This window comes from Leuresthes tenuis, unplaced genomic scaffold, assembly GCF_036924035.1.
Source record: "Leuresthes tenuis unplaced genomic scaffold, fLeuTen1.0.hap1 SCAF_10, whole genome shotgun sequence".
Lineage (NCBI taxonomy): Eukaryota > Metazoa > Chordata > Actinopteri > Atheriniformes > Atherinopsidae > Leuresthes > Leuresthes tenuis.
This window is the reverse complement of record NW_027325364.1, coordinates 28,691,957-28,716,462: the sequence shown is the minus strand read 5'-3', so window position 1 is coordinate 28,716,462 and position 24,506 is coordinate 28,691,957. Positions and strand designations below refer to the sequence as shown.

The following is a 24,506-nucleotide window of genomic DNA, read 5'->3' as shown; positions in this document are numbered from 1 at the left end:
GCACATCTTTTCAATTCTTTCTTGACCTGCGAAATCACCCTCCTTCCTGTCCTCTTGTAGTTCTCACACTAGAAGAGGATGACAACTAAACCCCTTCCCCCCTTTCCCTTTTGTATTTTTTCTTTTTATTTCAACTATGAGCACCACAAATGAGCTGATTTTTGACATTTCCGAAACAAATATAAGAAAACTGGTTAAATTAAACATAAACATTGAATGACAGTGAATAATTACTGTAACTAACATTAGGAGTAACTAAGAAAACAGTTTTTTGTGTGGAAGAACAGTGGGTGTAGAGCTGTGCAGATTTGTTTTGTGTCACCCTTCTTTTTTTTACTTTGAATTTAAGTGATGTAAGATCTTTGCATGCAACATGATACATCCTTGCTTCACTTTTTTGCAATGTCTTTGCTGTCTGTCTACACTCTTGGATCACTATCTGAGTATGTGGGTGTGTGGTACTGTTCGGATTCGCACTTATTTTGATAAAAAGGAAATTTCACGTTGTGCTTATCAGTTGATTGACAGATAAGGTTTAAACTTGCAGATGAAATTAACTTATAAATTTCAGAAAAAAAATAACAGTCAAGAAGCAGCTGAGAGCTTAAGCCCACACAATCTGGAAAAACAGCGCTTTTTTTTTGTTTTACAAGTAGATCTCCATCGAAGCAAGCGTTTTAGATGTGGACTCAAAGCTCTGTGAGTCTGCCACAGGACGAGAGATGACCGCTGGGCTGACAGGGCAGCTGGGTGAGGCGTGGGTAGGGTAAAAGGGGACTGCTTGAATACTAATGCTCCACTTTAAGAAGTCAACCCTTTTTTCCATCATTACATCCCTCTTTACTCTGTCCTTATCTCTCCCTCTTTCTTCTTTTTTTAAATCTTTTTTCTCTCTCATCCTACTCCTCCTGACAGTCTTTTTCCTGCTTCATCACTCCTTGCCTTCTCTTCCTCTTCATGTCCTGTCCTCCTTACCACCCTGCACCAGTCAGTTCCAGCCTTTCCATCACCCACGCTGCCTCTTCTCTCATCTTTGTATCTGACTCTCCATCTTGCAGCAGTCATCAAACTCTTCTCTCTAAGATTTGTCTCTTTGCTATTCACTTTTTAAACCTCCATACACTCATGCATGCACACACTTGACAAAGGCAGCTAATTACAGGCTAGTGTCCACTCCGGTCTTTCTTAAATACCGAGCTGATTAATGAGACAGAGGTGTAGGGCCAGGAAGTGTCAACCTTGGTGGGTGGTGATACACACCTCTGTCTCTTACAGCTGTCTCACACACATATACTCAATTTTCTTTTTCACACTTGCTCATGCAAATTATCAGCTATATGTAGCCTTGTTACAGAAATATTGATATCAGTGTTATATGTCTTACATCCTCCCTCCTCCTACCTTCTCCTCCTCCTTAACCTCTTTCCATCCTCACCTTCAAGTCTCTGCAGCAGCCTGTTGACTTGTGCTGGTTTTCTGTACAGTAACTTCCACAGTGGAGAGCTAAGCAGCAAGAGTCAGCCCAAGGGGGGCTGGGAGGAGGATCAGGTGTAGGGGGGGCCTCCTCTGATGTGATGTGGGCTCATTTTCTCTGCAGCGGCTCAGGCACGACTCACCGTCGGCTCAAAATGGCCTCCGACACATCTCTATGTCTGATTTGTGTGTGTGTTTGACCCTGAGGACCGGTGTGAATGCTGCAGGAGCAAGGAGATAGAGTGCAGCTGCTGCCGCTGAACGCTGACACACATGCAGAGAACAAAATGCGCACGCACACCCGCACAATCACAATCTCAACTGGGTCAGCCAGGTTCAAAGCATTTGTATTCATAGAAGGTTTTGCATTGGCTCCACCACCAACGGTGTTCCATCTAACTGTGGGACGTGGCTTTTTACTCTTACACTCCGAAGACCTTGGACTGTGTCTGAGTGTTTATGGCTGTACTTATGGCAGTATGGTGCTACCTGAGTGAGTGTACCTGAATGCATTTTTTCCACTTGGATCATCCTTGAAAATACTTGTGTTTTGACACTCAAAACTAGTGACAAATCGTCTGTTGCTGCGCATGTTGCGATCCTGATCAAAATACATCAGTGTCCACTTCACAGAATCATGCACAAATCTATAGAAGCATATAAAGACACACTCCATAGATCTGCCGAACTGTGCTGTGACAAAACAAAATGCTTGACATAGTCTTCTTCAAACAAAAAGGTGACTGAAGACAAAAGTTTATGGCCGAGTCACTTAAAATTACTTTACTATCTGAACAATTCCAGTCGAAAAGTGTATTCACGAGAGAGTGACAAGAAAAAAACACAGCTAACCCAGAACACTGAGGATCTGCTGCCATGGAAAAGCTGAGGGACGAGGGTTTTATGGACTATTGTGTCAAAAGTTAAACTGTTTGGAAGTCAGAGGCCCTGTTACATGCCGAGTGAACCAACAGAAGAATCGTTAAAAAAAAGGATATAATGCTGACTGTTAAGCGTGGAGGTGGCAGTTTAACGACAGCATGCCCAAAAATCTGCTTTAATGGTCCAGCTGATATGCTGATTTTGATTATGTAATTTTGATCTTTTGATGTGTTTGAAAGAGTTACAGAACATTGGTTTGACTTGCCTTTTGTCAAATTGATTATCAACAAACCACACCCCATTATGATAGACGAACACTCACAGTTTGGGGGAAGCTGTATGTTTAGCTCCCTACTTCCACTCATCTATTCCCTCCAGAACTGCCCGACATTCTTTCCCAATGCTGTCTCCATCCCACACCTACAGAAGTGAGTGTCAGCTTTTAAGCGTTGATGTGACTTTCTCTGATTGTCTTTGTGTGATGGTCACTCACATGCAAGAACTCACATTCAGTTGTCTCTCTTCTGACTGAAATGTAACAAATATTGGCTTTGAAGAAGCAGAACAATTTGACTCCTGTAGGCCAACAGTTCCTTACATAAGGAGCAACATTCAAGTCCATGCAAACAAATACTGTTCAGAAATTTATCTCAGAGAATCCAAGCTTATAGATTCTGGAGTGCATTTGACAGATGATGGAACAAAAGGATGAGATAGTCTTCTGTCTTCACTGATGATGAAATTGGAGGGATTACGACAGAAAACAAAGCAGCATGTGAGGAGATTTGGACATATGATAGATGTTTAATTCCATATGAAAATTATATGTGGGCCCAGCACTAAGTACACCTCAAACTAAACTTTAAATCAGAGTTTACAGAAACCTGCTCTGTACCCTCGCTCAGCCTTAGGTTCAATCCAGTAAGCCAAATTGGTTCAAGCAAGAAAGGAAATATGGCCAGAGAGCTCTTTCTGTTGTTCCCTTTAGAAAATCATAATTTAAACAAAAGAGAGAAAAGAAAAAAGAGAACATTACCAACTTGTGCTGAGATTTCTTATTGTCTCCACCCTCTTGCATTGAACAGCGGTATCAGTAAACGTAAGATTCAATAGTTTGACAAAATAGCCGGGACTCTGAATTGCATCTTAATGAATGGATTCTTATTTTTCATTTGGTTCCCTTTGCCTATTGATAAAGACTGTGAGTTTTGATCCAAAATAGTTCAAGTTAGGAAACTCTCCCACAACTCTGTGTTGCAAGTGCATTTCGGAGGTACGGGCGGACAACACTTGGTAAAGTTTATCTGATCATTACATATTAAAACTTGGACTGTATGTTCAAATTAAAACAGCATCAGTCACAAAGTAAAATTCATATTCCAGGACTGTAATTCTAAAAAAATCAAAAGTTTGATTCCCAGTACCTGCTACTTCAACAGGGAGGGTGTGCTCAACAACCATAGCTGGATTTTATTTGGGTTTTTAGCTTTTCTGGCAGGTGAAAAGAAATGACTGGTCAAGTCACACAACATGAGACATTAACTACAGAAATATGGCTTTGGATTTTCTAAAGTGGGATTAAAATAATGAAAGCAAAACCAGATTGAAATTAAATGACCAAATACAAAACCAAGAATAAACATGAAATTCTATAAAAGAGAGAAACTTGTGAAGCTGAATTGCAAGTCAGAAAGTGTGTCTAAGGAAGCAGATCTAAAAGAAGAGGTGGATAAGGAAAATGAAGAGTTAGTGCTCGTGTGTAGAATGTAACGGGCTGACCTAGCGTAGCATGGCTCAGCATGGCTCAGCATGGCACAGTATGGCGGGCTCCAATGAGGCTTCACCCACCCGGGGCTCCATCCCGCTTGAGCTACACACAATCAGACCACGACAGCGAAACCTTCGGCAGGTTACCATAGCAACCCAGAGGCAGAGCCTGCATGGGACAAAGGCAGGCAGGTCTTGTGTGTGCGTGTGTGTGCGAGTGTGTGTAATTGAGAGACAGAGAGTGAGTGATGTGCGGCAGAGCAGGCGCGGCCCTCCTGGGGCCCTCATTCGTTTGTCTCTCGCTGAGACCACAGGAGCCCTGCTGCAGCAGAGATGGAGGTGGTGGTGGTGGTTGGAGTGAGGAAGGGGGGGGAGCAAGGGGAGGGGGCAAGTCAAAGAAAGGCAACTGATATGAAAAGAGAGCAGGATTAAAAGGTGCAAGAAGGTGTAGGGTGAGAGGAAAGAATAAGCACCGAGGAGAATGGCAGTATAAATAAAACAAATGTGTGAGGATTTAGATTATTTTGATTCCATTTGTTCATGCACTCGTCTGTCAGTCAATGTGTAATACCTCAGAGCAGAGCATGAACTCTGACAAAACTTAAAAAAAATTACTTTTAAACTCTGGCAAATTAATTGCAGCTATTAGTTGGCGCTCAAAAATCTAAATTTTAATAACCTGTCTACCACACAGCAAGCTCAAATGGCTTGAAACGGCACTGCCTTCTATTGTTTCCCAGGACATCATAACATGAAAAGTGCACTTAGGAATTACTAAATGCGCAAAACATAAAAAATGTGTCATACATCTCATGGAAAACATGGCCTTGAGTACCAGATGTCTCTTGAATCTTCCTGCAAAACACCCAGAATTATTCATTTTCTCTAAATAATAGCCTCACAACCTTGTAGTCTTTCTTTTGATATTATCACATTGATGATATTAAGTGGCCTTTGTTACTTGTTGCACAATAGACTTACTTTATGCACCCATAAGATCCCTGCAGCGATCCAAGATTGTGCCCAGTACTCCTTGTCATCAACACCAACAACTCAGGTGGTGTTAAGTTCACAGATATGAGTGCTTCATGATAATGAATTGTCACGAGTCTGCTGCGTGAACACGCCGCATGCAGCATCAGTCCAACCTGCTCAAACTATCCACTAAGGACAAAAAGTATTGTGGTTCTTATTCACTGATTGAGAAACTGAGCTTTGATTTGATCAACAACGAGTGTAGCTTCTGCTAATGAAACGATACAGTACACTGCACAAGTCTTGAGTCACCCCTAATTTTTTCTGTCTTGCCATGAAATTAAAAAATAGGTGCAGCAATTTATTGAAATGTGCCAACAATAAACTTTAATATAGTATATAAGGCAAAAACAGAGTTTAAGCAATTTTTACAAACTTGAAAGTCAGTATTTGGTATGACCTCCTTTATTCTTCGAGTAGTCTTCAGGAATAGCTCTCCAGGCTTCTTGAAGGACATTCCAAAGCTCTTCTTTTGATGTTGGCTGCCTTTTCTTCTGTTCTCTGTCAAGATGATCCCACACTGCATCGATAATGTAGAGGCCTGGGCTCTGGAGGGGGGTGTGTTCATCACTGTAAGATCTGACACCACTGATTTTCTGCCCACTTCTTGTGTCATTTGGCATACCTCAGCCTTTTCTCCCCATTTCTTTTACTTAAGAACGGCTTCTTGACAACCACCCGTCCTTTCCAATTTTTTTTTCTTCCTACTAACAACATCACTTTCAGTTACTGTTCATCTGCTGTAGATGGATTTTTAGGCCACTTCTTCTTTTCTCCTCCAATTGTCCAGTTTCCTCAAGCCTACAACAAAGTGCCTGAATCTTAGAATTACTTCTTTGCCTGATTGTGGAGTTGTCTGATATGTGGAGACACCAGCTCATCCCTGGAGTTAGATGCTTTTTTATATATGAATGATTCATAAGTCAGTGTTAGGTGGATTAACAAATGAAAAACAGATTCCTCAGAAAATGGTCAGTTTGAGGGACTAGGCTGAAAATGAGGGGCAAAAACAGCTTTCACTGACTTGTACAAAGCATTGAGAACTATTACTTAAGACCTTGAAAGATTACAAGAAAGTCTGACTTCTTTGAAGCAAAATAGAAAGAAATGAATAGTCACTAAATACTTGATTTATTCTTTAAGTGGTCAGAAACTTGAGGGTTACATTTCACAGATCAAACAGGGATTCAATCTTCTTATTGATGTGTTGGCATGGTATTTTAAAAGATGAGGGATTGGGTATACACCGCAGAGCAGGACATGTCCTGTCAAGACAAGATGTATAATCAGCAGAACAAGCTCACAGAAAGCTCCATAGTTCTCAGCAAATCCAATTTTCTCTTGTTTATTTTCCAGGTGTAGATTACACAAACAAGGACCTGAAGAAAAACTTTGTGAGTATATTTGAAATTTGTTCAACTGAAATTAATTTGAGTTTTATGTGGAGTGGAGCTCCCAAAACGATCGTGGACACAAGTTCCCCTTCAATTTTCTCCCTGCAAAGGTTGTAGTTGTACTTTGATGCCATTTGTTGTATACCTGGGTTTTCATTAGCTCGAGATTGGCTTTGTCTTAATCGGTTTGCTATTACATCAAACCAAAGACAATAAAAGTTTCATAGAGAGATAAAGCTGTTAGGCTGGTGTTTTTCAGGCAAGCTATGAAGCATATGTGTTGTGGCAGTTTAGTTTGCTCCTGCCTTGTCATTTATAATCCTATAGGCAGTTGAAAACACGCAGGCCAACTTGTACTTTGTCAGAGCAGATTGTCTGGCATGGATAAGCCTGGCTGCAGAGAGAGAGATACATAATTGCTCTTGTACAGTGTGCTGCCAAGACATCCTCCTCCCGTTATGCCTATATACACTGGCAAGCCATTCAGACATGCTCACTTTTATGAGGCACACACATAAACCACACAGATACAGGCATCTCCTCAGCGACAGTGATTGCCGTCAGTCAGAAGAAATATGTTGACAGAATAATTCAAGTGCCAGTATCAAGACTTTTCCGTGGGATTCCTTCATTTCCTGTCATGTCACGCTGATGTTTTGTGTCGAGAGTTTTGTTGTCTTACAGCTCTCTTCATTTGTTTTCTGTCTGGCTTTTGTAGGAGCCCCTCGCCAGTTTTGACCTGCTTGCCTCACACGGTCTGTCTCATGATCCCATGCCTGTCAGAGACGAGGAGAACGGGTAGTGAATGTTGTCCTTTTTCTGTTTTCTCTGGAGACTCACTTTATTATTGCCTATTTAAGACCAAAGCTAAGAAGGGAATCAGTCAGTTGATGTACTTCATTGTGAGTTGCTAACACGTGAGCTAAGCAGCCAAATTCGTGGACCTAAAATTAATGTGATTGGCCGCAACAGTTTAGAAGCTCATCAAAATTTTAAATTGAATTTCTTTCAAAATTGGTCGAATAAATCGAGGTATCAAGTGAAGAAATATTGCTTGCATTTTTAGGGGTTTATTAGAAAGGAAATTGGCAGCAGATGTCTGTCCTCGGTTTGAATTGCAGTTCCAAGAATCTCAGGGTCTGTAGGTGTGTACCAGTCAGGATGTACTGCACTTAATTGTTTGTCTTATCATATTTATGGTGTATGCTCAAGTCAAGACATCCATAAAAGAAAAAAGAGAACACGCTTCTGTGTTAATTTAGTCTCAGTATGTGGCTAACATCTTATTCCCCCCTCTGTTTCAGTCATGGTACCCGTTGTGCAGGGGAAGTTGCCATGGAGGCCAACAACTCCTACTGCGGTGTGGGCATCGCCTTCAATGCCAGGATTGGAGGTGAGGAAAACAGTACAGCCTTATGAGACAGTGGGAAGCGGTTCATTGTGGGTGAGCTGCATCAGCCAAGAATATGACAAGAATATTTTCAGACATACTCGCTATAATCCAACAATTTAATTATTACCGATATTGTCAACATACTCAATTCAGTGAAATGCAAAAGAAAATGTTCACTTTATCTTTACTGTCATAAAGCAGCTATGATCTGGATGGAAACAGCTAAACAATAATAAAACAAACAAATTTAACTTTATTGTAAAGCTGTCTAATAAAAAAGTCACTGAAATGAATAAAGCAATAATCAAAACTCTCCAACTACTGGCCCATGCTCTGCAATCACAAGGAGCCAGAAAATGCCCAGTGCCGCAATTACCTTCTGTTGTTGAATTGATTTTCAAGGTATAAACATGCATTTAACAACTTGGTATGTCAGGTTGTAGATTAGGTTAAATCAAAAAGCTGATTTTTATGTTCGGTTTGAATGGAAGTGAGAATGGCTTCCTTCCTTAATTATTATTATCTGTGGTGGCTAATCATAGCAGAAATTTGTTTAAAAAAGAGTCTTATCAGTGTGAAATCATATATCTGTTCAAGAACTGTCAAATTGGAGTTCTGGTTATCAGCGTAAATCAAAAACATGTCTTGGAAAAAGAAGGCAAGACTGGCAGATATATGCATTTAGCGTGTGTATGTGACCTTTGGTTTGTGTGAATACGACACTGTCACTGGCTGCTGTTGAGCCCTGCTGACCCCATTTAACAGCAAATTTTTTAGCTTCAGTGGTGGCTTTTCTCATGTTGGTTGTACTGCTGGTGGGGAATGAATAGCTGAATACTCAACATAGCCCATTTACTGTTCAAATCAGGGATTTTGACAGGATATACTATGAGTGTTACAGTATAACCCACAATAATTTAGGATTGCACAACATTTGAATAAGAAAATTTCCTGCAGCTCTCAGATCTCGATAATTCAAACCTTATTTGGTTCAGTCATGCCACAACCATGAAACATGGAAAATAAGAGGAATACCTACGCTGAACTTTGGCATTTGAACTGTGCTCTGTGATCTTTTGTGCTAGACTCTCAATTATTTGTCACAGGCTGATGAGCAATGCTGCAGAGTGGAGAGGAAAAGAGAAAAAATATGTCCACAAGGCAAGACTAGGAATCTGTTTCCACAGTTAGTGTCAATTTTGCCTTGTTGGGTCATAAACAGGGAATGGTGTGGCGGAGATGAAGGCTCAGACCAACATGAAATATGAGTGTTGACAGCGATGCATGCTGTCAGACATTTAGCAAAGTTTTTTGTCTCATTTTTCTTTGTAAGTTACATGAAATTCTAAGTGAATTTATGTAGCTTTTTTTAACATAATTTAAATGTATTCTAAATTATATATAATGTACAGTATGCATGATTTTTCATAAAGATTAGTTTTTTTTAGATAGCTTATAATGTATTGTAGACAGCTAATAAAATGTAATAAATACAGTTACAAAAATACAAAAAAAGTTAGAACAGGACAACACACACAGGGAGTTTTTTTTTTTAAATGTAAATCATGTGTGTATTAGATGCAGTCGCAGATGCCAAATTAGATTTGCTTGACTGTGCTGGAGTGTTGTGATGGCAGCCCAGTACTGCAGTTTCAGTCCCAAAAAAGGCTGCATGCTGGATGGTTAGCTGCTCCGAGCAGGTCAACAAGTCACCCCAGAAAATCAGACAAAAAGTCATCAGCTGATAGGTGATATGACATTGTCTTACAGTTGTGATATTATTACCGGCAAAGAGGTGTTAAGAATGAGTGCTTCTAGCTCTGTAAATCACAACCATGCTTTTCTTTGCTCTGCTGACTCTAAATTCTGTGCATCAAGCACTGAGCTGTTTTTTAATTTTTTTTATTAATTACTATTGTTGCTACAGCATTGTTAAACATTGACACTTTGAAAGCAGTTCACACACTTGAAAATAGTTATGAAACTTTAAAGGAATTTAAAGATATCTTTGAAATTTCTTCTATACATACGTGCCTGTCGGTCCTTCCAAAACACTATTTGATATTGGCCAAATTTAAGTCGCAGTCTTGAGCTCTGCATTTTTTATTAAGATACAGCTGGACATGTGCCTATATGACCAACATCACATGAAACATACAATAAAGGCTAAATCTTAAAAAGTCATTTCAGAGATAAATTCGATATAGTGTTACTGCACACGTGATCTGTGGCACTCTCAGGTTCACTAAAGTAGAGCCTTTTATAATCAGGAACACGAGTAAGCTGGCACTTTTTCACCTTGTGAGTCACTGCGCACGTGTGATCTTTTGTGATCTTTTGAACATCTACTGTAGCACGAACATCCACAAATGTGGCTTTTAGTACTTTGAAGTGTTGGCCTGACTCATTGTGGACAGATTTCTCCAACATCATAGCATCACAAGATACAGACATAAAGCATTAAAGCCACGTGTTTGAGAACTGGTCCATCTCGGATTGTCCAGCACCAAACTAAAGATAACTCCAAGATTATCTTGGGAACATAGTGGCACAGTAAGCTCCTAAAACAAAATATACCCAGTGGCTGGCTAACAGCAAATCAGAACTGCAAAGTCACAGACTTGGATATGAGATGCTTATAGAGAATGGTGACGCTCCATATCTGCTGGATGTTTGGATTGCCAATCATTAGCTAAAAAGCTTGACATGTCCATGAGGAACAGTTTCTTTTTTATCAAACTTTCAAGAATTTCTCATCAGCCATTTTTCACACTCGCTTCTTTTCACAGTCTTTGTGCCAGAGTTGCCATCAGAATGAGACAAAAACAGTCAACAGACTGCAGTGTTGACACTTTTTTGGTGTCTGGAGCAGAAGTTTTACCACTTCAGACTCTCATCTGCTATCTCTCCAGTGTTGTGGTGAAAGGGCATGATTCTTACTTGCAGACTGAGTAATATAAACTAATCGATATTTGCACCTATTTGATGCGCACATTGAGACATTATTATGGCTGCCATTTTCAACTGTGATTGCTAATTTAGAGTGACACCCAACAGAGAGGCTCATTTATGCCAAATTTAAAAATCAATTAAAAAAATCCTCCACTGGCTTTGGTGTTATTCTGTTAGTACAACAAGTAATGCTGCAGTATCATATATTTTAATGGCAGGAAATAATTTAGATTTAGTAAAAGTATAACCATACAGATTGATGTTTACACCCTAGCAACTGCCAGTGGTGCAAATAAATATAGTAAAAACACATAGACAGAAAAAAGCAGTTAACAAAGTGAAAGAACACAGGGATGTGGCTAATAAGCTGTCAGAAACAGTCTGAGAGAATTACCAAAAAGACAGGGACCGATAAAATATGAAGAAAAAACTGCCAACAGCAGTGTAATACTGAGCAACCTGCAGAGCCAAACAGAAGGCAGCAAAAACAGACTCACAAGGTTACAGGCCAGCTGGAGATTGTCTACACACAGTATGTTTGTTATGTGATTGCACCTTTGTGTAGCGCCTCTGCTGTTTGTGACAGATTTATCACATTTACTTTTAGAAAACAAAGAATAGAGTATTTATGCACAGATAGCATAGTTCTCAGTTGCTATTTTCACAAGCCACTCTCCAAACCCTGATCTTTGTGACCTTTTCGATCTGTCCAGGTATCCGCTTGTTGGACGGCACTGTCACAGATGCCATGGAGGCCACAGCCCTAACCTATAACATTCACTTCATCGACATCTACGTTTGCAGTTGGGGCCCGCGGGACGACGGGGCTGAGATGGACGGGCCGCACAGCCTGACAGAGCAGGCCCTCCGGCTAGGAACTCACAAGGCAAAGCTTTCATCTCCAAGTTCACACTGCTGTCTGTCAGATGTGAAGCCGACAGTCACACTGTCAGTAGAGCTGACACTGGAAGGACAAAGTGTGGAGAGCTCAGATGTCACAGTCAGAGTTAGATTCTTTTCCTTATTTATTATTAGCTTAAAAAAAAAACACTTTTCATGGCAGTCGGTACAGCAGAGGGAGACTCGAGCTTCTATATTAGTGAGTAACTGTCAGTGCAGTAAACTCACGAAGTGAATCAAAAACTAAAAGCCTTTTTTGTGCCATTTTGTTTTAATTTTCACTGATTCAAAGCAATAGTAATGGATTTTAAAAAGAATGACCCCATGCCATTTTATCATGGTAGACGAAACAACAACCAAGTCATCATGCTTTTTGTTTTGCCATGAAGGCAGTTAAACACAGACCGCCTGTAACCAAGGCAACAATGTTCCGCGTGTTTTAATGATTATTGATTCCTCATTTGGCCAGTCACGCTTTTCTTTCATTCCCTCAACAGCACCGTTTCCTTTCTATTTCTTTTTATGTTTTTTAAACTGTATACAACTTTGTTTTAAGCATGAGTAAGGAGTACAATAAAGCAGCACCTCAAGTAGCATTTATTCTGTTGCACAGTGCCAGCCTACTGGGCTCTCCTACGGTGCCACTTCTTTACTTTTTCAGTATGTGAATTAAAACAAAGGATCAACCCTTTCTGAAATAAAAGTTCAAAGCTGGAGGCAGTGTTTCATTTTCTCTGAGCTCATGTCTGACCCATCAGCTCTCGTCCATGTCTAAACTTTAGTCGTCATTGTAAGACAAAAAGATAACTTAGATATTAGTTTCTTTGAGTTGTTTTATGCACATACAGTATATGTAATTATGAAAAGGTAAAAAAAACAACAACAATTAAACAGTATCTCATAAGATACTAAAACGCGTCTCCCTTAAGTTGGCTCAAAATAGGTTTTGACACCCCTCTGTGTTGTTCAGGGCCGACGTGGTAAGGGAAGCATCTTTGTGTGGGCGGCAGGTAATGGTGGTATGCAGCATGACCACTGCGGTGCGGACGGCTATGTCAACTCCATCTATAACATTGCCATCAGTGCTGTCACTCAGACAGGGAGGCCCGCCTACTTCGGTGAGCCCTGCCCCGGAGTGATGGCCGTCACTCTGGCAGGAGCCAGTGTGGGAGGCCCACTACCTTTGGTAAGTGTGAGGATACCTTTTAATACATCTAACAGCAGTGTTTTTCATTAATGACTGTGTGTATGTGTGTGTGTGCGTGAGCCAGTAGCCTGACTCTTTCTCTCCTTTGAGCTGTGAGAAGCCTGTTAAAGAGCAGCCACTGGTGTGATATTTATCGAGGCCTGCCAAATGACCTAGGTGATTGCTGGGCACACACGCGAAGACATAGAGAAACGAGTGTTAATTGGAGGTAAAGCGTGGCTGTAGTGGCTGAGAGCAGGAGAGGAAGTAGCACAAGTGTTGATGGCTGATGTAACACAAAAAAAAAACATGAGGAAAAGCAGTGCCAGCTCCAAGGCAACAGAAACAGAAAGGCCAACTTTATCACAGTGATATCACGCTTGTCTGCAAGGATTTCTGTTAGATCATCTTTATTTTAATCGTTATTATAAAATTGTTGTCCCGATGATAGGAAAAAGAATTTGTACCATGTTTGATTCTATTCCTCCAGGTGACTGTGTCGAACATCGGTGATGGGTGTGTCACAAACTTTCCAGGAACATCCAGTGCTGCTCCAATCGCGGCGGGGATTCTGGCCCTTACCTTAGAAGTAAAGTGAGTGTCTGTATGTCAACTCATGCAGCATAACCATTATGCTATTATATGAAGCATATTCAGGGATTGACTTGTGCTGTAACACACCCCCAGACAGATCCAGCTAAGTTTTCCATCTACTCTCTCGTGTCAGTCGATTTCATGTGACATTTTTTTGCATCTTCAGTTATATTTATACTGTGTCAACTACTAACTATTTGTGGGTGTTATTCGGCACGTCAGATTCAGTTTCCCATCAGAATTAAAACAAAGAAAGCATCGACCCGTTGCACTCACAGTGTCACACCTTCACTAATCTGACTTGAAAACAAATAAGACACTGCCTGAGCACTTTACCTATAAACATGATGGAACAGAAAACAGCCCAGTATGACAAAACATGCATAACATTTCAGCTAACATGCATAAACTTTACAACTACAAGCCCGGATATCCCCCAACAAGCTCACATCGGAACGTCGTGGATCAGTCCCCTCGCGTGTCAGACAGAAGGTGCAGATGGCAGGGATAGATGGATGGCAAGCTAGGGAGAGAGAAAAGGTCAGAAACTGTTGGCAAAAATAAGTGATCTGATATACTACCGAACAGAAGTGTCCATTCTTATCAAAAGCAATTTTAGTGCTGTAGCATGTAAATTCTCTTTTATATAATTATCAACAATAGTATTCCATGCATTCCATTCATTCATATTAATATTTTCTCCTCATTTAGACACAGCCTGAAAGCATGATATCTATATTTGTTGCTGATTCACAGGATAGAGTTTAGTTTGCTCACTGCCACATTCAGAGCAGAGGGTCGTCAGTGCAGATCAGTCCCAGTTACGTTTGATGCACGTCTGTCGATATCAATCTTGGGCTGAATCTACAAAGCATTTGAGTTGTTCTGAAGCATCTCAGTTGATCTGAGAAATATTTTCTGAGACAAGATATATTTCACACACATGTGCACCCACAGAAACCTTGAAACAATTAGCTCTCTGCATGCCAAATCCCAGTTTTACTACTACTCGTGACACCCGTTTTTTCTCTGTATGGGGATTGATTCTGTGTTGTCCAATGACATGTCAGTAATGTAAATGCTTACTGTCTGAGGAACTGAAGTCCACAGCTTTGTGGTGTTTACATTTTCTTTTGCTTAAAATTCCCTTCATATAAACTCACTGAATATGTTCCACCCTTTTTTTTTTTTTTATCCTTAGTCATCAGCCTTTCCGTGCCTCCATTATGAACTGCTACAAAATATGAAAACTTCAGCTGTGTTTATTCTGAAAATGCAGCACCCTTCTCTGTTTTTGTGCAGTAAGGCAGATGGCAGAGCTGGTCTGTCATTCAGTCAGTGCAGTATTTTGAGACTCTACTACTCTAGTCTAGTATCTCAAAAACTATGGGACTAATTGACATTTGTCAGTCACGACGCCCATGTTTTGAACCCTAATGACTGAAGTGCTGTCCCGACCTTTCGCCGGCTAACATCAGCAGTTTTCACTCATCCAAATCTCCAAATTATGTAATAGATTAGTACAGATTTTCTCGCAAACATGCATGGTTCCTATATAATCTCTCAAGGACTATGTTCATTCTTTTTTTTGACAAATGGTGCTAAATACAGGCAATTTATTTAAGAACAACTGTCCCAGTCTTCCAAAAAACTGGCAATGTTGAAAGTTGAAAAATAATCCCCATGGATTGAATATTTTCTCAAGACTGTAAATGAGAATTTGTACAGAGATTTTGCACCTTTGAGCTTTTTCTGCTTTGTCTTTCCTCCACTTTTATCCTTCTTTACATTTGCCTTTTTTTTTTAGTCCCTCCTCGGACGCACATAGATCACCTCTGTTTTGTCTTTGTCTAAATCTGCAAATATATCCCTTTTCCTCCTCTCCATCCTTTGTCTTGTCTGTCACTTCCTACTATTTCCCAAGCCTCTTTTTCCTTCATCACTCTTAACGCACCAGCTGTCGGTGTGGCCTCAGGCCTGGTGTTTTGTGGTGGTATCAGCGGCATCTACGCCCCCTTCATGTTATGGATAGTACTAGAGGCCGGCTTTACTGCTCCAGCTGTCATGCAGCAGCGTTCTCAGTCTCACTTGCTTGGCTGTAAAATGGAGCGCGGGTCCCCTGGGCGCCGCGACTCCCAGGACATTACTGTTAAAGGCTTTGTCGTGACCCGCTGCCACTGACTAAACTATATATCACCTCTCTTGCTCAGACCAGCAGCATTCTGCTCACGTCTTTATAGAGCTGGGTTCTCTCACTCTATATCTATATGGCTTTCAGGCTCTCTCATTCCTTTTCTCAGACTCTCTCATTCAGTTTCACACAGTTCACACACACAATCATGTATTCTACCATACTCTTTCACAGCAAACCTGAATTGTTTTTTTTTTTTTGTGAATCTCTGTTCATCAGTACTGACATGGCTCGTGTGTTGCCTGCACAGCCACCTAAGCAATTGTATCTACTGACATGAATACAGACTGACATGTATACTAAATATATTTGTGTCAGACTAGTTAAATGCTCCCCATGAATCTGTCACCATGACCCTCAAAAGGCCAGTATCAGTTGGACTCTTCTCTTAAACCCTCAGTTCTTCAGATCAAACAATCCACGAAGACCCAGAGCACTAATTAATTCACCGTGTTTGGCTTAACGTCTGAGTTGCAGCAGTTCTAGTGAAGAAATGCTTAAGGAATTTTGCTCAGCTGAATCTATTGTAACTCGCTAATCTCAGTTGATGTGGTGTTGACACTATATTTACTAAATATCAACATAATAACATCACCATCATGCCCAAACTCTATTAAGTCTTTTATCATACAAATTTGGACGTAGATTGAAAAACAACAAAAAGTTGTGATGAGGAGCCATGTGTAAAGGATTGCTCATATTTAATGAAGATAAAACTTTCAATAGCTGGCAATATACTGTACGGTGCTGGCTGCAGACTGTCCATACTGGTATTTGCAAGTGATCAGATCAGCTTTGTGTCTCCAGGCATCACTGCATTTGTAACTATGTAAACTTTACAATATTAGGTTCCGTACAAACTCTGGATTTTACATAATTTACATATGTCTTGTTGCGACTGCTGAAGAACACACTTTCATATCTGCTTTAACTGCCACAGCATCTAGACTGCGACACATCTGTTGAAATCTGCAGTTTGGATTTGATTAGCAGAACTTGGAACCCATTTTTTACCTCTTCAGACTTTCTAAAATCAATCTTGATACTATCGACTATAGATATGCCAAAAATATTTGAACCTGCGGTCTGAGTTTAGCCTGTCTTTTTTTATTATAGCCTTCAGTGTCTTCCTGCCCACTGTGTCAGGGTGTCGTTGTCTATCTGTCTCTTTCTCTCATACTATGTTGGCCTGTCTGTCTGTGTTTCCATCTGCCTCCATCCATCCATCTTGAAGCCTGTCCAACGAATCATCAGGGTGAATCCATTCTTCACTCATCCTGTTTGTCACTCTTTCTTTGACTGTTTGTTTTGTTCACTTTATCACCGTGTCAGCCTCTCTGCCACTTTATCTCTGTTTCTCTTTGTCCATTCATCAGCCTGTCTATCTATCTGCTGGAAAGGGGCTGAACACTTGGCTTTGCTGTGATTCCACCTGATGGTTTGCATCTGCAGATGTTCACATCCCTCTCTCTTTCTTTTTCAGTTCAGTTTGTTTAGGCTGTCTCAAAAAACATATTTTCTGCTATTTCACTCAGTCCAAACTGTTCTGTGATCAGATAAACTGTATCAGGCAAGTCCTTTGATTCAATCTCCATGAGGCAGCAGAACTATCCAAAGTTAAATATGTGGTCTTTGTGAGAACATGTTCCTTATTAGTTTTTATTACATTGTTTCATTATGTTATAGTTATAATTCTTTTTTGTTCGTATCGTGTTATAACCGTCTTCAAAAATTCCTATGTTAATGAACATAAAGAGATTAAATGTAGCTATTATTTATTAATTCATATGCGGCATATGACTATGTCAGCTTTGATAGTGTAAAAATGATGTCATATGTCCTAATCTCAGCGCCCAGTCTACAGTATTTTGTAATGATTCATTCTTTTTAACTTGTGTCTGAGTTCATTGAACGAACAAGGAAGACGGTGAATATGATATGCTCTGTGTGAAGTTAAAGAATAATCTGCCAGTATCCTCAGTGGGGCGCTTACTGTACATGGATAGGTGAATCCACTTGCTCTAATTGGTCTTTACTCAATCACAACTCCGCACACACTCAGGTATGTCCCCTGTGCTAATGCTTTTCACTGTTTACTGTCACACATACTGTACATACATAGATACACACACATAGGAATACATGCATACTACGGGGGGTTTATATGACTTACGTGTGATAATGCTGTTACTATATATTCAGCAATGTGAAGAAGAAAGTACATCCTCAATTGAATCTGAATGGTTTTACATACCAGGGCATAAGCAAAAAATTTGAATTAGGTTCATATACCCGATGATGATCAACAGCATTTAAAAACATTTTATTATTCAACATAAATTAAGACAAAATCCAGAAGCAGTGAGTGAAAACTAAGTACACCCCATTATTAAAATAGATTGTAGAAGCACTTTCAGCAGCAGTAACTTGCAGGTAATCATTTCTTGATAATCTGCTGTAGTTTATCTGGTACATTTGGTATCATTGTACTCCAGATGGTCTCCTATTTAGCTCTATAATGCTTTATACAATTGAGCTCTTGACTTATGGACAGGTCTTGTGGCCTTAGAACAAGCCTAAATCATCAGCCCTCGATCACCGTGCTTGACAGTTGGTCTGAGGTGTTTGTGCTGATACGCTGTATTTGTTTTTTTGCCGTTGTGCTGTGCATTATGTTCCGAGGATTTTGTTTCAGATCTGCTTTTTGCGACTGAAGTGTCATAAACTTCAACGATTTTCTATGCCAACTTGTTTGGAACAGGCCATATGTGCCTTCCCAGCAACAATTGCTTCTCAAAGATCATAACTGATGTTGGCATTGTGTTAACCTGTGTTAACCTGTGTTAACCCGAATACTCCAGCAAAATGCCAAGATTTCTGCTTTTATAGAGGTGCTCACACTTGGTGATGATCAATTAATCAAGTGCATTTGATCAGTAGGACGTGGCATTTCTTTACTCTCTTAATCCCTATGGAAGCAATAAGAGTGCACTGAGTTGGAGCCTATCCCAGATGTAACTGGGCACGATACCATACGTTACTGCTAACATGACTGAGAACAATGACCAGGGTACTCATTTAAATTGCATGGTTTTAATCAGGTTGCAAGTTCACCCTTTGTGGCAACGGGCCTCCTCAGCACATCACTAGAAAGTGGTATACATTTGTCACCTAAGGTTAGCAAGATGCATACTTCTGTTGTTGCTGCCAAAATCTTACCATTTCATGTAAAGAGGAAAATGTGAAATCTTTCAAATCTTTAGAAAAAAAAAGCATCTTTTGCCCACATTAGGCAAGGCAGCCATCATGCATACAGTGTATATGTGTACACAAACGCGTGCAGTATACTTTGTATAAAGCCAGTTTGAATACTTTTTTTTATATACTTTTGTAGATTTTGGATAGCTACACGACTATATAGACATTCAAATAAACATTAACTGCAGGATTTGTTTTCAAAAAAAAAAAAAATACAAATACAATGTTTGGCTCTCACAGAACACATATTGGTGAAATATTAGCACATACAGTATATAAACTACAGACATGCAGATGATCTAAGATCCAAGCTGCCTGTTGTCTCACAGTCATACCAGCATACACTTCCATGCTTGCACATGTAGTCATTAACCACAGTAATCACAGCCATCCGTGCAGTGCGTTTAAAGGAGATTGCAGGCATGCAGTTATTGGACTTTGTCTAATTGATAGACCCATTAGTAACACTTGTTCAGATAACATGGGAGGATTCTCAGTCTGCCCACAGTTAGTCCAAATGGGTTCACTTAGGCTTAGAGTGCAGCACATTAGGAGAAGATTACAGAGCAACGCAGAGCTTCTTGCCTGTCCACGCCTCACTACTGTGAGATTGATAGAGACAAACCGTGGACACTCTTTCGGCGCGAGACACTATATGCTTGTGTGTATCTACATGTGTTTTTTATGTGGTAATGAAACACCAGGTTATAATCCTCACTGTGTGAATGTGTATACACACATATACATGAGTGCACAGTTTTGTGACTGCTATGTGTTTTAGTCTCTCTATATGCAGGTTCTGTGCTCGTCAGTACATAGGTATCAGTAGCATATTTAGTCAGTGTGTTTGTCTTTCAGCTAAGGCTGCAACGTAGCTGGGATGCGACAGAGGGGTATTAACTGCCGCTTGTCTTGTACGAGTACATAATATTCTGCTGATTAACAAGCTCGACTGTTACTGTTCCCTACTTCAGTTACTGTTAAACAGAAAGAAAAGAAGAAAATTGGACATGCAAAGCTTCAGTAAAGTAAGCACCAGGGGGAATGTAAGGGCCTAAATCTCCACTGGTGGCAAACATGTCCATAATGCATTATTGAGTGAAGCTGGTAATGGTTGAATACTTTGCTGTTCCGCATGGGACTTTTTCATACCAGGGAATTACACATAATGCATCTTATCTGTTGTTTTAGCTCATGTAAAGTGATTTTAACAGCATGGCTCCAGGGATTCCACTGTCAGTCCGATTTCCTGTCCATGTGTCTGATCCACACATGCTTCCTGATTGCTGAATTTCTGCCCTTTCTTGACATCCCAAGGATGAATTTTCGGCATCTCTTGACTTTTCATGTAAGCTGTTCTCAGCTGTAAGTCTTGTTTAATGCAAATTAACAAATATTACCATGCTGATCATACAGTTTCGTACATATCTTATGACTCATGTTGTAAACTGAACATGTTAAAGCCACAACATTCTAAATGTGTTGTATATATTTAGAACACAGTTTCAGATCATTTACTGGAATTATAGATTTACTTAAATTCATAAAGTTACTACAATAAGCACAGGTACAATGAGATTAAACTTTGTTATTATATGGAATATGGACAGACTAGGAGGAGCAATATTCATGTCATGTAGTACCATATTAGGTATTACTGTTCATAAAATCCAAAAGTCACGTTGAAACTGGCTTGTATCAGACTGAACTAGTATTTTGGAGCTCATAAGATCAGCTTGAAATCATCAGGCAGATGACGCTGACCAGATGATATCCAATTTGTAAAAGGCAGTTTCTTTGGAAAAAAAAGATAAATTTCTTTGTTCACTCGCTTTTATAGCTGACAACGTTTTCAAACACACAATATACTAAAAGTAGGGAGGATTGTGTGGCTCGTGTTCCTTGATTTTCGATGGAGTTTTTTTCAGGGAAAAGTGTGGAGTGTGATGCTTCTAAATGATTGAGAGCTGACAGCATTTTCCTCTGGGTCCCAATCTCTCTCTGTTTTTCTCACCCCTCCATCTCTCTGTCTCCTCGATTACCCATCTTTGCCGTTCTCTCCCCGTGGGCTGGACACTTTGTCCTTATGCTCTCTGTCTCCTTTTCTTCATGCCAGTCCTCCTCCTCTTCCTCCTCTCTGCCTCGGCCCAGTGTGAGTGATAAATTATTCGTGGGCATGCTCTGAGGGCCCAGGGCTGCTCATTCCTGCACACAGAGGACTTGCATTGATCCAGCCTGTGGTTCAACTTAATTGGAAACCCAGTTACACCAGCTACAGACACACTCCCACACAAACACATAGCGCACACACTGGCGTGCACAAACATGTGTTTCCAGACATGCTAGGCACGGTGATGTGGCATTGATACAGACATATGGTGTACTGCACCACTGTATCGTACAGTAATACATCAGTCATAAAGTCGTAATACATAAATGTCAGCAAAACTACTGAACACACACAAACACACACACACTGCATACATTAAAGTTGTGCAGAATTAACATCTGCCTATATGTTTCAGCTACACTGTATTTTTGATAGTTTTTGATAGTTACAGACACATTCACACATTTTTGTTTCTATACTCGCATGGGGGTACACAATGCATCCCTTAGCGCCCTGAGGCCAGGAATAAACTTGCTATTTTATCACACGTTCACATAAGCAACTTGTTGTGTTGTGGGCGTAATTGTTCACATATTCGCTTATGTACTCTGCCTGTTACAGGAGGATTCCACTAGGGGACATAACTGATGACTCAGGCTAGAAAAAACTGCCCATTGGCGCCGTCCTCTCTCCGTTTCTCCAGCAGTTTTTTCGTGCGTGGACGTTTCCAGAATGGTACTGATCACTTGCCAACAACTGTCTCAAGTGTATTTGTCACTGTCCAGTGGCAAATATGCATCGTAAAGATGTGGGTAACTCTGGACTTTCTATACAAGCTTGCCTTCAAACGTCCAGCACACACACACACTAACATATGCAGGCTGCATTGCTAACAGCAATAAAGTGGAGTAACAGTCCACAGTGGAGGAATATGGAGGCCCAGGTTTATCGATTGAACTGAGACACTGACTATCATACAGCTAATAGATTACATCAGACACATTGGAGTGGCCCAGTCAATGAGCCCTGATCCTATTAACTGGGGATTTGTAAACAGTTGTGTGCTCGCTATGAGGGCAGCTGTACTGCTGTGTGAGCCTTAGTGAAGGGATGATGACTGTAAGGGTCTGGAGGATACTCACATATGTTTGCTTTCATGTGATGCAGGCCAGTTATCTACCAATTCCCAGTTCTTTTCTCTGTGTTGCTGTTTGTTTGTTTTTTCTTTTTGTTTTCAAATTAAAATTAAAATTTTCAAATCAGCAATTGAAACAGAATGGAAGAAATCCATGACAGGAAGCACAATTCTTGTGCAGAATTTAATTTAACTGACATTTCACTTTGCACGAGCTGTCACATGTTAGTAGTCATTAGGCAGTCCAGCTTTCTGTAAGAGGCATTTAGTTTAAAGGCATAAAGTCAGAGCAACCCATTCATTTCAGGGGAATCAAGACGCACCACAGAAGAGGTATATTTTGTTGTTCTAGATGAAGTTATAACATTTTATTTTATTGTCTGCTTTGTGAAAATTGAGAAATATTGCGCCCAGTTGAATAATTCATGGATGATGTCAATTATTAATTATATGAAGACCAAAGAACAATATTTGTAACCAGTAAACGTTTGCAGGCAAACAGTCTATAAATCCTTGGTGTAAAAACTTTGAATGCCTTTATTATGTTTTACACATGTTGACTTCAAAGGAAATGCAATTAATGTTACTGTATTTAGTACTTATTACTTTACTTTAGAGTATTTATTTGACTTGGAACACATGTATCTGCGTAGTTTGTAAATCAGGAGGGTCTCTCTGAGAAATTTTGTGCAATTGTATTCACAGTATGACTTAGCTCCAGTCACTTTCACCTTCTTTCCTCGCAGAACTTTTGGGATTTGGGATTGTGCTGTGATTTTTATTCACTAAAACACACGGCTGGGTAACCACTAAATGTGGCTGCTCTGCTTGTGTAGCAGAGTGGTGAATACACCAAGGCTGGCTTAACCAGAGGTGGCAATCTACAAGCTCAACCTACAATTCATGAGCAGAGTGACTGGAAGGAAAGTCCAGTAAGAAGACCAGAGAAGTCAGAAACTCTTAAGCTGAGCTGAAATGAAGCAAGTGCACATAGATAAAAGAGTCTTTCCCACCTGCCTTCCCAGCTAATAATGGGCTGCAAAATCCTGATATTTAAAAACCTTGTTCCTCATCACCAGTCAGCCTCACTCCTCTAATTGAGTGGGTTTTTTTTAAGTTTGTTCTGGATGAAACCCTTGCAGTTTTAAATTTTGAGATTGGCGTTGAAGCACTTCGTATCCAAGGTGGAACTGCTAAGTCAGGGTGTTGACTGCTTGTTTCACTCAGAATGTGTCACCTATAAACACCATGTGAACCTGCTGAAAACTTCAACACAAATGGAGTTTAACAAAAAAAAAAAGAGCAGAGAGTTCCCAACCTACTCATAAACCATTATTCAGCCGTCATTTGTGATAATCTACCTTTCATGACATGTAACCTGTCAGAGAGCGTGGTGGAAGGGAGGACCCAGATGCAGACTTAAAAAGCAAACTTGATTTATTAACAAAAACAAAGAACAAAAAGCGCGGCTGAGCCGGATACAAGAAATCTTAACTGTGAAAAACAAAACAAAACAAGACTAGGACTGTGGAACAAAACAAGAGGCAAAAACATGACCTGACAAGACTTGAGAAACGTGAGCATGAATCATGAAAGGTGAGGTAAGGTAAGGTGAGGATTCTGCCTTGAACAGACTGGAAACCTGGAAACTAAATACTGTGAGGAGGTGATTGGTGATGGAGTGCGGCTGTGAACAAAAACAGGTGATGTGGGTGAACCTAACGTGACAGGGGGAAAAACATGACCAGAACTGAACCTAAAACCTGAAAACAAGACAAAACAAAACAGAACTCAAAACGTGACGTGACATAGCCACTCAGACAAGGACACAGTTCCAGACCTCACGATAATGACAATCGAAAAAGTGTGGTTGCTAACCCGACAAGCCAGATCATTTGTTTCATTACATGTCATTACTAAACTGAGAAATTGGAGAGAGAGATATTGACTGCAGTAAATAACTAAATCCTGAAATCATCTCAGAGGATTCCTTGTATTTACCACATATTGTTTGGATACGAAGAGCGTTTGTACTTTTTTTTTAAAAACATCTCTCTGTGACACAGTTAACAGCTCAGTTCATCTCAAGTCCGTTACAGCATAAGCATTACTACTGTTTAACTAGCACTATAGTAGGTGCTGGTTCAGATTCATTTTGTTGTCTAAACCTATTCACACGTCCCTTCAGAGGTTGTGCGGCAAAGAGGAGTGAAACACTGAGCAAAAATGGAAATGG

General features: G+C 40.2%; 1 protein-coding gene across 1 annotated transcript in view; it reads left to right on the top strand.

The window, feature by feature from the left end:
- Nucleotides 1-24,506, top strand: part of LOC140316986 (furin-like protease kpc-1) — a 154,662-nt gene that overhangs the window by 76,719 nt on the left and 53,437 nt on the right. The window contains exons 8-13 of the mRNA XM_072395066.1: nt 6,514-6,551; nt 7,270-7,349; nt 7,856-7,944; nt 11,610-11,782; nt 12,767-12,982; nt 13,473-13,576. Of these exons, the coding sequence (XP_072251167.1) occupies nt 6,514-6,551; nt 7,270-7,349; nt 7,856-7,944; nt 11,610-11,782; nt 12,767-12,982; nt 13,473-13,576 (700 nt within the window). The remainder of the gene's footprint in view (nt 1-6,513; nt 6,552-7,269; nt 7,350-7,855; nt 7,945-11,609; nt 11,783-12,766; nt 12,983-13,472; nt 13,577-24,506) is intronic.